The following is a 16,299-nucleotide window of genomic DNA, read 5'->3' as shown; positions in this document are numbered from 1 at the left end:
GAATCTATTCTAATATGAATCTGTATGTAAGAAATACATAAATAAGTTGAAAATTGAATGTGAAAATGAGGTCCAGATATGTCCCACATTTAATTCACCTGTCTGTTCAGTAAACCAACCATTTCTTTCTGCAAAGGGAAATAGTATGAAATAGATTTTCTGATTAGATTAATTGAAAAGGGTTTTTTTGCATGTTCTTCGTGAGGCGGTGTACCACTTAAATTTATGTAAATTTTAAAATAAGATGACCATAATTTCAGTTGTTCATGTCTGGTTTGGATTTATGGAAGCTCAGAATGGGAACATATAAAATCTTGAAAATTCTGATGGGATAAAAGAAACAGCTCCTGCTTCTAGAGGTGGTTTTTATATGAATGCAATATAAGCAGAGAATTTTGGAGTAATTTTCCTTTTCATTAAGCATAAGTAAACTACCAACATGGCTGCAGAGAAGAGTACCTCACTTCTGGTTCCTTCAATTCCATGCATATCCTTATAAGCTTGAATATGTGCTTGTAGTAAACGTGTATGTATGTAATGGAGGACAGGTAAATTTGATTGCCAGGGAAAATGATGTGATTTTTGAGATCTTCCTTTTTTTGCATAGTTATTTCATTTGCAATTTTGTTTTCTCCCTATTTGAATATCTTTATGATAATTGTACAAAGTTATTTGCTTCTGTTTCACTGTCATCTTTAGAAGAGCCTGTTTGACGAGATAGGCTTTTAAAGAATTGGCAACTATAGCGACAGAAGCCAGGTATACAACTATAAAGGATATATAGGAGTAATTTTCAAAATTAGGTTTACAGCTTCTAAGTTTTATAGTTTGTTTTCCTTGAGGAGTTTTGTGTTCTATGAAACTGTCTCCTTAGGTAAGAAACACTATGAATTTACTTTGAACTTTCCATCATAAATAAACCATTCTAGGGGTAATATAAGGATATAAAGTAATTGGGGGGTGGGGGGAAATCGTTTTGAGAAGTATGAACAAATGACTTAAGGTCCAAATATATTAGATTACTATGAGAGTCATAAAATATGAAATTCAGATAGGGCAGATATGGGGGTTCTGCTTGGTTTCAAAGGTTAATTCAAAGCTTAGTGTAAAGCAGCTGCAGAGAGTAAGAATACAGAGTGAAAAGAACATTTTTTTCAAGAGATAAGTAATTTCTTTCCCCAAGGTTTTACTTCAGTGCATTTTTATGATTCCTGGGCTTTGCAAAATTAAATTGCATTTTTCTTATTCTTTTCATGTCTAAATAAATCCAAGGTAAGATAACCTTTATGTAAATGGCAGTTATATTGTATTAAGAGCTACAAACCATTTCTTCAGAGCAGAATCTCTACTCAGGATTCATAAGAAGCCTGAAGAAGGATGGTGGGACTCTTGGGATGCTCATTTAAAAGAACAGATACAAGCATTATTTTTGTAAATTGCTGTCAAGGCATTACACTTAGCTGGTACAGGGGAAAAGCCTGAAGATGAAGTCTGCCATAATTACTGTGTTTTCCTTCTAAAAATTAAAAAGGGAGAGAAAATATTCTTGCATGCATTTTGCTTCGGTGGGTTAACCTTGGCTAAGAGATAGCTCTCTACCTAGCCAGTAGGATGACAGGAGAAAATAAGAAATAAAAGCTTGTGAGTTAAAATAAAAACAGGGAAATTGCCTACCAGTTAATGTCATGGGTCAAACAGACTTGAATTGGGGAAAATTAGTTTAATGTATTGACAATTAAAATAGTTTGGGGTAGGAAAAACTAAAAGGCAGACTTTAAAACCACACCTTTCCTCCTCCTTTTCCTGGGCCTAACTTCACTCCTTCAGTCCAGACTTCTTTCCTCATCCCCTGAGCAGTGCAGGGGAGACAGGAAATGTGAGGTTTTGGTCAGTCCATTTCAGATCCTTTCTGTCTTTCCTTCCTTCCTCATCACACTTTTCATCTGCTCCAGTATGGACACTGGCTGCAGTCCTTCAGTAAAAAAACCTGCTCTACTGTGGGTTCTGCATGGGCCACAGTCCCTCCAGGACATTTTCCCCTGCCCTCGTGTGGGTCCTCCACAGGCTGCAGTGGATATTGGCTCTCCCGTGGGAGATATTGCATCTCACCATGGGCTGCAGGGAAGTATCTGCTCTGGAGTGTGGAGCACCTCCTCCTCTGACCTTGGTGTTCCCTCTGCTGCTTCCCACTCTTTCTGTTCCCTTCTCTTCTGCCAGTGTGGAATTGTTTGCTCTTCCTTAACTCTGTTTTCTCCAAAGCGCCACTATTTTGACTGAAGGTCTCAGCCATGCCCTGCTGTGTTTCTTTTGGAGTCAGGTGGAACCACCTGTATCTGGTTCAGGACAACCCTGGCCTCTCCTTAACAAGGCCACTCCTGCAGCCCCCTCACTGCCAACACCTTTACATGGACATCCAGTACAATCCTGTTCAATTAAAATATGTTTTAAGGTAGCGAAGGAAGCTTGCATTTTCATCTACACACCGTAGCACCAAACCCCCACTTGTGTTAAATACAACTTAAAAAAATACATTCAGTAGGCTATAAGTTTCTTGGAGTCCAGTTTTGGTTACTAGACAGTCTGGGATATCTTGAATGAACCATAGGTGTGGGCTTTTCAGCAAAGCTGTCCTTTTAATTAGGACAATGTTGTGACAACAGTATGCAGTCAGGGATAATGGTTCTTCTACGTCTTATCTATGCAATATGATTGTAAATGTTTTCGTTGCATTTTCCCACCATTTAGATTGCAAGGGGATAATTTGGCAGAAGGGCCAGAAGATGTCTCCATGGTATCTCAGGCATCTGAGCCAGCAGTGTCAGACTCTGATGGTAAGTCGTATAAATATTTGCTGCTCATAAAAAACCCCCGAATACCAACATCTTGAATTTAAGAGTAGAGGTTATGCCTATAAAAGTTTAAATACTTCCAGAGAGTGTTCCTGGATATTTGAACTCAATCATTTATACTTGAAATCTGTTTGAAGAGCCACTAATGTGATTTTTGTCATGGGCAATTAGCACTCTAGAATAATTCTTGGGCGTATTTTGAGAGGTGCCCCAGACCAGAATTTGTTTTTCGTAGACAGTTCATATGTTAGCATACTATTTTGGATGGTAAACAGCTTAATAGCATAGACATGGGCTGTTCATTGCCAGTTGGCTTCTATGCCAAAGAATGGTCTTTGAAATATTTTGTACAATACTGCACATGCACCCACGTTTCAAACAATATACAGGAAAAATAAAGAGTTTATACAACAGTTCTGAAGAACATTTTCTCTCCTCATACAAACATAATCCTATGTTGCACTAATTTGCAGTCAGGACACTCAGGCATTTCAATTTCTGCTCAGAATTGGAACAGAATAACACCTGAAATGCTGGAAAAGGCAATTCCTAGGGGATATCTTTACAGAGAATGCCCAGCTTTCCTACAAAAAATAAAGTTAATGAAGGTTAACTTTATCTTAGCTGTCACTGGAGCAGAAAGAGAAAGGAATAGAGGTTTGGACAGAGAATCTGCAAAGATAAATCTTTCAGTCCATTCCCTTACTTGTGGGCAGAACCAGCTGAGTCTATGAACTGTAGGGCTTGGTTTGCAGTATAGTCTTCAGCAACCACGGACAAGTCAGCTATGTTGATCAATTACTGCAAAAAAATGAAAATCAGAATTAACTTTTAATTATTCTACCGTGTGCTATTTAGTGCTACTTGTGTGCTATGAGGTATCAGGGCAATCTGAGCTTTCACTCATTTCTCTTGCCTCATTTGTAAACCAACCATTAATCACTAGTATGTCTTTAAAGATAAATTTTTTAAACTGGTTTTGTGAGAATGCATGGTTTCATGCAGTCACGACATTGGCTTTTCCTTTTATCTGCAATTGATCACTTAATTAAAGAAAATAAAGAGGACTCAGAATTTCAAAATATGATATCCTTACAATTGTCATGAAGATTGTCAGGTAGAGATACTTGGACTGGTGATTTCACTCAAGCCCTCTGAAGGAAGGCAAAATTCTTCTGTTATGAGAATAATTCCCAGAAAGGGAGGTGGTGGTGGCTTGTTAGGGATAGGTAAAGGGAATATGCAAGCATGAGATTATTACAATAAAATCAAACAGAGGAGTAAGATATATATGTAGGGAAAAGTGCTACAGTTCATGAAATAATTTGTTTTGAAAAGATCTCGTCCTTCCTTTTTCCTTCCTGTGTACACTTGTTCTTGAAGTGAAAATATGTCCACTTTGCTGTGCCATCTTCTGAAATTGTAGGCTTCAATAAAATAGTTCAGTGAAGTAGCTGGTTGCTAAGAGGCAAAGCCACCAGGATTAAAGAAGGTGAAATTGTCAGAAGGTTCTGGATGCCATGTAATATTGAAGCTGATTCGTTCATGGTCTCAGGGTATGGAGCGCAAAAGTGCTCTGGCTGTGGTGAATTGGACCACTTCATATGTCTCTGAATCCTCTGTAGTCAGTATGGCTACAGAGAAGATAGAAAAGGCTTTCGCTAAAAAAAACCCACCTTCAATAAAATATGAGGAGGAAAGGTATAGTTTTACTCTCTGTGGGAGTAAGGAGTAAAATAGATAGGTGGGGCAATGACATTCATGTTGTTATAAACAGATCTTTTTGATGTCTGTGAATATACATGAACCTGTTAGTCATATAGCTGGAAGATAGCAAAACCTCTAAGGCAAAAAGACTGAGGTCTTCAGTAAGGTAATGCCAAATTTCTGTCAAGAAGCACTTTCAGAAATGTTCAGCATGTCAAAATGATTTTAGGTTTTTTTCCTAAAATGTTGGCTAGTAGTACATTCTGATTTGAAAAAAGACACAGCTGGATTTCACAAGTAGGCACAGAACTCGGGCAACTGTCCATGCTATCAATCTTTCCTATAAATGCATCACATTACTTGCTCTCTGTGCATCTGATTCTTATTTTCCAATAAATATGTATGAGAAGATGATAAAAGAGACTTCTAAAGATATTATTAAAAACCCCTAAGTAACCAAGGCATTGTTGCACTGAATTTTTAGTTATTTCCTCTTACAGATGTGTTACATGTTGAAACAGTGAATAACAGACTTCACTTACCAGGTTTATTTAAATTTATTTTACTTATCAGTACCGATGACCATAGTGAGAGAAAACTATGCATTGGGAAGTGCTGATGCAAACCATTCATTAAAGAATATCCAGGCAAGGCGCTGATGCACAGCAAACTTGAGGGTAGCTTTCTTCAGATAATGATCTGTTTCTGGGTTAGTGGGAAATTATTGCTAGGTCTGGAACATCTCTTCTGTGGGTTTCAGATGAACTAAGTTCAGAAGTAATTGGCAGCACATCTGATCTAACAGCCCTTATAAATAAGCCTCGCTTGAACCAATTCCACTTAATAAAGTCAATGTAGTAGCTTATGTGAAAAGATCATGTGCAGAATCAAACACTATACTGACTCCGCTATCAATCTGGATCTGGTTCTAATTAACCACTGTACTGACTTCCCTGTAGTGCAATCCTGCTGAACTGCACAGAGCTGTGTTTGATCTAAGCAGTAAAAATCAGAGATAGGAACCAGGTCTCAAGATGGAGGAACATAAGACATTTTAAAGCTGCAGTTTCTTTTCACTGTCCTAAACTATACCTCTCAAAAATGTTTCTCTTTTCCATTACACTTCACAGGTAAGTACTAAGGGAAGAATTTAATAGCTAGGTTCTTGATTTTGATTAGAAGCAGCAGCTTTGGTGACTGCACAGCACACTTCCCTTGTAGCTGCCAAACCTGTCAGGTTTGTCTCTTGGATCAGTCCTCCACTGAGCCCTGCTCTTCTCCTGCTGAGGTAGATAGGGAGAATGTCTGAATCTTCAAAAGATAGACACTATAACACTAAGAATTTATCCAGTAAAATCTGTAGCTGTCAATCCCCAGTGTGTTTTTCAGCTTGGGGGAATTGTTGAAGCATTGTACTACTGTGTTTTGTTTCGTTCTCTTTGTTTGTTTGTTTTAATATATATTTAGAAATAGTATCACTAAAGGATAATTGTTCATTTACTCCCAGTCTCCTGTAAGTACCATAGGACCTTCTTTCACATGTTCATTCTTTTTTGCTGAAAAGTACCTTACCCTCTGCATGAAGCCATGATATAAGGCAGGAAAAGAGGACACTATTGCAAATAAAGTTTTTGCAATCTACGCATTCTTGTAGAAGGAAGCTTAAAATGCAATGACTTATTAGGGAGTAATCTCTTAATATAGGACAAAGGAAAAGCATAGCACTTCTAAACCGCTCCTTGAATTACCTAAGAAAAGCTGTTTGTGTTTGTGACTTTCTTTGCAGTATAGTGTCCAACTTCACATTTTTCTGAGGTGTGGGCAAAGCCTTGTTTCTTTTGTGACTCTACCTGGAATAATATAATTGGACTGAAAATGATAGATTCTATGGGACTATGCCAGTGTGTAAATGTGGTATTTCCTATTCTATTGTTCTATTATATCTACAGCTTTTCAGATTACATTGTGATACATAATACTTAGTTTACTAAAAAAATTTTAATAGAGTAAATTTCAGTAGTTCATTTCTGATCAAACCGGAGCCACTGGTTTTTATTACTTGCCAATAGAAATTTGAAAAAACTTCAATATATAGCTCCTATATAGTTGGTTTTGTTTTCATTTTGATTTGTTGTTGTTTGAAGTTTTTTGGAAGTGTTTTTTTGTTTGGATTTTTTTTTCCTTTAAAGCCAATACAGTAGAAAGATCAAAACAGGCATTAGAATGAAATTAGTTTGAAATTGGGGATGTTCAATACAAATATGAACATATGAAACACACATAGTGTCATTCCAGATGGAACTGCATGACCAGGGTAAAAAATCAAGGATGCAAAAATGTGGGAGCTAGGATTGAGAACTAGATAATGCAACAGCAAAAATGTGCCATCATCTCCCAGTATGTGCACAGCTCTCTGACCACAGCTTTGCATCATCATCACCTCTTCTTTCTCCACTTTTATCTGTTTCTGCAGTGAATGTGGTAACCATAGTTGCCGTACTTAAGTATAATTCTGATTTCGTAGTAAATACATTCTGAGATGTTTAACAAATCAGGTTCTAGAAACATTAGGCCCTTCCTGCTGAGTGTCTGCATAACAGTAGAACCCAGGGAAGATCAGAGTTTCTTGTTTTCCTGGGCTGCTGATGCAGCATCTAAGCGTCTAGCAGTGTCAGGCTAAGAGTGAAATTGCATAGCATGTTACTTAGAAATTGCTTTCTCTGACATGGGTACATAAAATCTGTTTTGAGTCACTGCATATGCATCAAATAGGTATTCTAGACTTTTCGCAAAATCCTGTCGTGTTACAAATGTGGCAGTATGGCCTAAAATTATAGCTTTTAAATGTTGTCTAAATTGACCAGAGCATTTAACTTCAAGGATTTTAACTGTATTCTAATTGTTTTAGCATGATTATTTAAATCTGATTTTATCAATTGTATTAAAGCTGAAGATCCACTACTCACTTGTGGAAAGGATGAACAGTTTTTAGTTTTAATAGTAAAGAGCCTACAAGGCACCTTAGCAGCCGAAGGAAGCTTGCTTATCATTCTAGTCGTGTTAAAGACACTGTTCCATGTTGCATTAAGCTTATAAATTAAAATCAGACATAAAATGAGAAATACAATAAAATTAATTGAAGTGTAACTGAAAAGTAGTGCATTTACAGTAGCCACATTTACCTTCCCAATTTATAGGCTTTGTATTTTCAAAGTGACTAATGCTTACTTAATTAGAGTGATTTACTTCTCTTTTACCTCTTTGGAACAGCTCAAGTACCCGGAGTTGAAACACTTCCAGAAAATATTGATGAATTTCAGAGTGCCTCTCAAGTGGCAGGATCTGTAAGTATCTTCCCATTTTGATAATCCTTTAAAACTTTGTGGATTTAAAGTTTCATAAAGAATAGCTTTTGCATAAAGATGAAAGTTGTACTTGCCAACGTTGTCATCCTAGAGAGAACAAAACTAAATTTACATAGTCCTTCAAAATTGTCAGTTCTCTGTTTTAATTTTCCTTCTAGGAAAGGTGATATTTTGAAGTGCATTGTTATAATCTCCTACAAAACTGTATGTTGTTAGACTTACACATATAGCTCCCATTAAAAGTGCAGTCATTTTATGCTACATCTGTATATTTTTAAACATTAGTCAAATATTCATTTTACCAAATATTACTCAATTTTACAAATAGAAGAGAAAAAATAATTCAAACTCTTTCATTATGAAATATGAAATTATAATATCTCAATTATAATTTAGCTTTTTGTTAACTTTTGCTTGAAAACTAAGAAGCAAGAGTTGTTTAGTTAAAGTCTATGGCTAGGTTTTTTTTCTATAGATATAGATATATATTTAAAGAATGGAACATTATGCTTGGTAGTATTTCCATCAGTTCTTTTATTTTGAAATTTAAGAAAATCATTGCAGATATGAAATTTGCAGAAAACACAACCAGCAGTAAAATAATTTCAAAAAAATTATATAACCGTAATTTTGATGCTAGTTGTATTGTACCAGTAATTTGAATACAGGTTAAAGATGGGATTGATTTTTTTTTTTCTAAGGCAAATAACTTGACAATAGTTGTTTGGTTTTGCAAAATTTTAGACAGGTGTAAGAGGACATGTTAATTCCTGTTCAGCCATTGCAATACTGGTATATAGCAAGCTTTAGTGTTTATAAAGTAAGTGAAAAGAAGGGCTCAGTATTTGTTAGCTAAGGAAAAAGGGCAACATAAATTCAAGCATCTGATTAGGTAGTACTAATAAAGCTAGATAATACTGAATATAAAGTATTTCCAACAAGAGTTATCAAAGCAGTTGACAGATATGGAGTTCTAGATCAATTCCTAAAGCTCTCTGAGAACTTGGAGTGCAAGAACCTCACACAGCATTTGCAGATATTGGGCAAAAGGAGTAAATAACAGAACTTTACTTGCCATTGCTTGGAGTTTCTTTCTCAAGCCTCCTTCTGCTTCACACCAGTGAACAGAGGGGTATAATAAATTTTGCATCAGTTTCTGAACCCATGTTCCTTGTTGATTTGGACATGCAGCTGCCAAATTGGATTTATCAGTTCTGCAAACATGTAGCATAGGGAAAGGGCAACAAATTAAGTGAATTACATAGAAAAATAAAAATACACTGAAAACAAAAGATCATTATGATTATTAGCGAAGTCCTGTTACAGAAATGTACAGCCCTCATCTGAATAGTTTCAGATGTATTCTCTGTGTGTGCATGCTTAGGAATGAACAAACAATAGGTACCTGTGTCATTTAATGCTCTGCTAGTTCCAGGCTTAGTTAAGATTGCCTGTGAGAGTAGACTGCAAGAGACAGTGAGGTTCTGGGCTTTATCCCTGAAAGCCACACTGGCTGTTGCTGTTATGGCCAGTGCTGAAAAGAGAAGACAAGAGCAGTTGCAGCTATTGCTCTGCCCACCCATCCTCTCTGTGGGCCAAAGGCAGCTCACTTCACTTCCACAATTCCTTGGGAAACTGCCTAAGTTTCTAAGGAGCCAGTTATGGTTAGTTCATATGCTTTGGGATTTTTGGGGGTTGGGTGGGTTTTTTTGTGTATTGTGTCTTAAAGTTCTTGTTTGAATAGTGCTTAACTAGCTGATTGTGTACTTTTCTCTCTTTATGTAAGATTCAGGTATCCAACACTATGTTTGTCTGTAACTTATCTCCTCAAAAGAATCAAATGATCCAACTATTCTTGTTGGGGCTCTGATGGAGAGATCTGTTCCACGGTCCCCTAATAACTTTCAGTGAGACTTTTACTTTGACAATCTTCATATATAAAATATAGAGATAAAACTGAGGTTCCTCATAGGAAGGCTGTGAAGATAAATGCATTCTTGTAATGGATTTCCACAAAACCTCCAAAGCAGTAAGAAATATGCCTGTAAAATTACTTCAGAATTGATACCAAAATACATTTCGATGACTTGAATAATTTTCAGATATTATATGAGATATAAGATGAGAGAAAAATGGAATAAGATGTTGATCAGACATTTCTCATAAATTGGACAAATTGATTCATGGCATTCACTCAAATGTGCATATTACATGTCAAAACCACTGATGTGGTTCAAGGTGTGCAATGTTTAATGCTGGTACTGCATTCCAATAGGGTAATTTGTGTCTGTTTCTAGTTAAATGGATCATTATAATAAGTTTTCTCCACTAGTGTGTATTTGACAAATTTTTCTCAAAGATACATTGGCCTTTAGAGGATAAGTGCTTTTAGAAAAATTGTAGAAAGAATTATATGTAAGGAACTGTGTGGGTTCTTTTCTTCATGTCCCATGTATGAATCCACATGTAAGATCTTTGATGTGGATACTAAACGATCTCAGAAGAGATAGGCAACATCAATGTCTCTAACATGATTTATGCTAATTATAACTTGTACTGTGGTTATATTATGATTTTCTTTGTAGCATTGTATATGTTTACTGTTCTATTCCTCAAAAATCAGGGAGTTTTTGAATTTAGACCTTTTTCTTAAACTTTTTAAAATAGAATCTTTTGCTATGCTTTATTTTTCATGAAAAGAGTTAATATTTGAAAAATGGAGAAATTAGATTTTCAGTGTTGCACAATCCCAAACAAGACATTCTAAATGAATGAGTAAAGCTAGCAAAATGCTGGTTGAAGTATTTACAAGAATCAGCACTTTTCCCAAGTGTTTTGCAAGAATTCAAAGTAGAAGCAAGCATTCAAAGCATCCTTAGAGATCCTAGTTTACTGCTGGGTCATTTTCTGGCAAATATTTAATGTAATGAAAAGTGCTAGGCAAAACGCAAAAGGTTTTTCTTGAGATTTTTTCACTGTGGTGAACTCAGAGTCCTATTTTACTTTATGTTTCTTCAAATGAGTTTAATAAATCTTTGGCTAGCAGGCTTTAAGAAATCACCAAAGTGATACTAGGAAAAATTTAGGTGGGTTAGAATTCCAGAAAAAAAATGGAAAAACAATGGGAAGTTACTCACTTTACTAACTTTACAGTGACTAACAGGAAAAAGGCAGATCACACTGAGCAGATCACACTTGAGTAGCCTTTGCCTTCTCTCTGAGTTGCTTCTTTTCCCACCTGGATCTAACAGGAGTCATGCTTAGCTGGGGGGTTTTATGTGAATCTTTGCATTCAGTCATCTTGTTTTGCATGTGCACATAAAAGGTGTATTTTTCTCTGCAAATTATCCATGTAAGGCAAACCAAATGTAAGAGAAACTGGAAGAAAAAAAGTTGTCCAACTGCAAAAAGCATTTCTGCATGAATTTGCCTTGGGTTTTTGCTCTTTATTACTGGGGGAAAAATACTGTAATAAAATGTTTTATAGAAGTGTTTTGTTTTAAATAAATTTTCTCCTGTTTTCATTACTGCTTTGAAACTTTTCATTTGCCTTCATAGAAGAAATACAGACATGGATTTTCTGTGACAAATGCATAAATTCCTTAATGGTAGTTCAATTTATGAAATGACTTGAGGCTTCATGCACCAGAAAAAATTAAGCTGTTATTCTTACTATCATTATATGTTGAATACAATAATACTATGATGATACATCATTTAAATTCTATTTGTTAGAAATTTTCATAGCTTTTTCCACTATATCCCCTTAGAACAATACTAAGAAGTAACTTGATTACTTGTACAAGCTTGAGTATAATCAACAGCTCTAAATCACCCAAACTTACAGTAACTGACTAAATCTATACATTATTTATTGGATTGGGGTCACTATTTAGCATTTAGCAGGTTAGTCATTAAAATAATTATTTTAAGGTTCCACTGCCACATCAGGAACAGCAACAGCTCACTTGTGAGGTAGCATGTGACCCCTGTGATACCTGGCAGGGCTGCCACATTCCCCTGTCCGAGTCCAAGAGTAAGGACAGCTTCCAGAAAAGCCTCTGCTTCTCACAAGTTCATTGGCCCCACTGGCACACAGCATGTGCTTAGTGCTTCAGGGGAGATCTAACACAGGCAGGCAGTAGGGCAGTTTTCCTCTTGAGTGAAAATGCTCTTGTTAGGAAATATTTTATACTCTAAAATGTAATTTTAAACTGAAAGAATATTCTGAACTTTAGAAATATATATATATCAAATAAATAATTGAGTGCCTTGTTTTTACCTGTCTAAAATTTTGGGTTCTTGGTCATGACAAATTCAGAAATACTGGTTCAAATAACAGTAAATCAGAATGGAAATTTAGAAAAAAATTATTCTGGTTACATTTCAGAAACTTAAACAAATGTGATTCCCAGGTGTCCACATATTTCCTGTTTCCCACTTGCCTGTAAAAAGAAAAATAGTGTGTAAGTTAACTCAAACTACCATTTTTTCAGTGCAAGGTTTAGCATAAAATGTGCTGGCTGACTGCCATGGGAAGCAACAAGCTTGTAATTTCAATTACATGGTATTTCAAATAGAACAGGCCCTAATGTGGAAGGTGGGGATTAGAGGTGGCAGCTGATATTGCAGCAGAGTTCTGAGAAGGCTTATTTTTACAGTATCAAAACCCTGTGTTGACTAGCTCACCTTATGTCTTTGAACAGACTATGGAAGCTGAAAGATCAAACACTTGGTAAACTCTGTACAGAAAGTACATGTTGTGTGCAGAATCTTCAAACAAAATACTGCACAGAAAGTTCCACTGCGTGCAGAGTGTCTGTACCTTCCAACTACTTAGCCAAAATGGAAGGGACACTTGCAAACAACTTGTTCAGTAAAGAGGAGTTCTTTTTGTATTTGTCAAATATGTCTATTAAAGATATTTAAACTATTCGGCAAAGAAATGGTAGGTTATGCATAGAAAGCTAAGCACAATTGTATTCTTTCCAGTTTTATCTCCTGAAGTTATCCATAAAATTTTTACATGATTAGAAAAACTATGTAGAAGAAAAATTACGATAAAAATGCTTTAGATATACTTAAAGCTTTTCAGGAACTAATTAATTGAGTTTACCTCTTTTTCCTCATTTCTTTGTGATCATGCAATTCAGACAGTCTTTAGAAATGAAGAAGCATTTTCTCTTCTGAGGTGGTGGCCTCCTTAATTGCATTTCGATTCATTGTGGCGTTCCCAGTAAGTTAAGGTATTTTCCAGAGGTTCAGGAAATCAGTGATGAGAGGGATTATCTTTGGCCTTATTGTTTGTAATTTTTTTATTTTAGCAGTAATTTGGCCAAGGGACTAAGGAGGAAAAAAAGCATTAATGAATGTATTGTATGTGAAGAAATTACGATGATATATAAAGAAAGCCACATGAGAAATGGACACATAGTTGACCTTAAAAGTTGACAAATACAACCCAAGGGCTTTGTTTCAACATACTTCTGCTGCAGAGAGACACTGCCTCACCTCCAAAGATTGAGGGTCATGAACAGGTCCCAGAGTTGTTTCTACACGTTAGAAAGACAATGAATGTCTTTCAGGGACATCCTCATACTTAGGTCTTGCTAATCTTGTTTATGTAAATAAACCATTAATAAAATGGTAGATTGGAAGATACTGAGATGACTGGGAGGACTCTATGCACATACGTCATACATACATGCTATATTTTTCAACTCCTTTCAGTATGCTATCATTATTAATAAAGTCTAAGTTAACTGATATTAGTGTTTTATCTCTGCAGTTCCTGTCCAAGAGATGAAGGATAGGTTTTAGCGAAGTAGAACAAGAATGTTTAAATAATGGCTTGCAAGCCTGAATCTCTTTCTTAACTGACATATCTGAACTGTTGAACATCTGGTGGAGAGAAGGGGAACCAGGGAATTTTGCTGGAGCTGTACAAATTCATTTACCCTTGCTTTTGAACTTACATGCTTCTAGAGCCTTCTTGATAAAATCCCCTACTTTCAGCTTGTGTTTATCTTTTAAGAATGAGGCTGTTGCATAAATTGTGTGCTGGGGACACCGAGGACCTCTGTTTTCATGCATTATTCACCTAGATGAGCCCAGAGTCCCAAAATGTTAAAAAATATTTTTCTATGTTCAGTGTTATTTAGAAATATATATTAAAAAAACATTACCTGAGCCTACCTCCAAAAACGTTGCTGCAGTATCTAGCTTCAGAGAAAGAATAAAAAATGGTTACAGTACAATTTTAATGTCTTAATAAACTCTTGTATCCTTTTTTTCCCCCCAGATCATTAATAGTTTCTATCAAATAAGAGCATTTAATTGAAAATTAATGAAATTGCTAGTATTAAATATCTCATCTTCCATAACTACAATGGCAGTACTGTTTTGGTCTTTTGTGAAGATATTTGCCTGGCAAAATGTCATCAGCTTACGATATTATGTAAAACAGGAAAATGCACAGTAAGAGTTACAAAAATTCATCCAAAGTTATCTCATTAGTTTCACAAGGTGTTGGAACTATGTGTCTGAAATATAACAGCATGTAATGACAGGGACTGAATATATGGAAAAGTACTTGTTTCAAATCACATACAAGATTAATATTTATTCTTTGAAAGTGTGTATACATCTGTCCAGCATCCAGAACTGAAAACAAACTCGTATGACATCCATATCTGTTTTTATATGGCTGTATATGATTATACTCAAAAATATCTATATGTCTTATACCAACTTATATGAGATTTAAAAACCCATCTTGAAACATGCAAAGGTATTGTAGACATTTGATGAACTTTGTGATTTAATTTAATGGTTACTCATGCAGTTATAAATGTCTAAAGCACTATCATGATGACTATGGTTAGGGAATCATTTTTCTCCATTTATCTTAGTTTCTCCTAAGACAGTAGAGAGCTTTCTTTACTCTATGTGTCTTCCATGGCTACTGTGCATAAAGGGAAGAAGTACAGTTGAGGAAAATGCAAAACATAAGAAAAACCAGCAGAGGTTTGTAGAAGACAAAGATAACTCCATTTCATTTCCAGAAACATTTCCAGGACATGGAAAATGAAACCTTCTCATCAGGCTAACCTTTGGAAGTTTGCTTTTTAAGGAAGTTTGGGAATTATGAAAGATGATAATAATTTACTATGATAAGCTTGAATAGTCCAATTTAAGAGTATTAGAAGAGCAGTTTGGTCTTCAAATATTGTCATAGACCACTGGCTAGGTTTTATTTCATATTTCGTCAGAGTTGTATTTAATGAATGAAATTGTATATATTCCAATTAATCCTTATAACCTTAGTTGTTTTTTTTCTAATAGACATTATTGAGACATTATTTTTTTCTCAGATGTGAAAATATACCCTGTTAAATGTATATAAAAATGTCCTTTTTCCACCATTAAATTCTGGGAGCAGAGTATATCTAAACACAGATTGAAAATTAAAATATTGGAGTCCTCTGACAAACCCTATTCCCCTTCACATTTCTTATTTAGTTTTTTTTATTTCAGAGGAACTGATCATAGAATAAAATATTCTTCCATTTAGAAATAGATATTGGGTAAAAAATATCCATTTAAAATAAGCATTTAGAAATGTTATTAATTTAATAGAGATTAATATTCTGTAGGGAGCTCAAAAATCTAGATTATGATTTGAATGAAGAATTTACAAGGAGGACCAAAGTGAAAAATGCTCCAAGTCTCTTGGGGGAACAAGTGAATCAGGTTAAGTGATATGTTGGAAATTAATATGTTTGAAGATCAGTTCACTTCTGAGTAATTTACTGTTTTATTCAGCTATTCCTATGTATTTTCCTGGGATTAAATGTGGGTAACTTTAACCAGAGCACAACTAGTATAAAAAACAATTTGAAAATAAAAAAAAAGTTCTAAAAATGTTATGAGTTAGTAACAACAAAATTATATGCAACTTCAAGCTATTTTGTATGCTGGTAAATATGACTGCGTTTTTTTGCATAAGCATGATCAGCGTTGCAGTACAGCTGCTGCTTTATAAACATGAATCTGTGTTAACCTTTTTTAAAGATGCATGGTTCACCATGATCAGTAACACTCAATGTAGTGTTTATTTGCAACAGATTAAAATGATGTAAAATATATCCTGTGTAACATTTTACTTCTGGAGAATTACGCTTGCTTTTCTAAAAGGGAAGGCAGATACAGTTTTTTTATTTAGCATTTGTGGTTAAAGCAACTCTTTTTATGAATAGAGATAATGTCAAACCTGTATTTTCATGTTCATCCTTTGATGATTACTTTAGCTTAACGTGCTTGAAACTATGGCCTCTCTAAATTTGCTTGACATCTATCGAAAGATGTAAAAATTGATA

The 16,299-nt window shown here is 35.2% G+C and overlaps 1 protein-coding gene across 4 annotated transcripts in view; it reads left to right on the top strand.

The window, feature by feature from the left end:
• CUNH8orf34 (chromosome unknown C8orf34 homolog) overlaps positions 1 to 16,299 on the top strand; it is a 156,525-nt gene that overhangs the window by 116,592 nt on the left and 23,634 nt on the right. For all 4 annotated transcript variants that reach the window (XM_027891711.1, XM_027891709.1, XM_027891707.1 and 1 more), the window contains 2 exons: positions 2,746 to 2,831; positions 7,827 to 7,900. In XM_027891711.1, the coding sequence (XP_027747512.1) occupies positions 2,746 to 2,831; positions 7,827 to 7,900 (160 nt within the window). The remainder of the gene's footprint in view (positions 1 to 2,745; positions 2,832 to 7,826; positions 7,901 to 16,299) is intronic.

This window comes from Empidonax traillii, unplaced genomic scaffold (assembly GCF_003031625.1).
Source record: "Empidonax traillii isolate 1590-97213 ecotype Southwest subspecies unplaced genomic scaffold, ASM303162v1 scaffold327:size604231, whole genome shotgun sequence".
In the NCBI taxonomy this organism is placed as follows: Eukaryota; Metazoa; Chordata; class Aves; order Passeriformes; family Tyrannidae; genus Empidonax; species Empidonax traillii.
The sequence above is the reverse complement of the archived record's forward strand: the minus strand, read 5'-3'. Positions and strand labels throughout refer to the sequence as shown.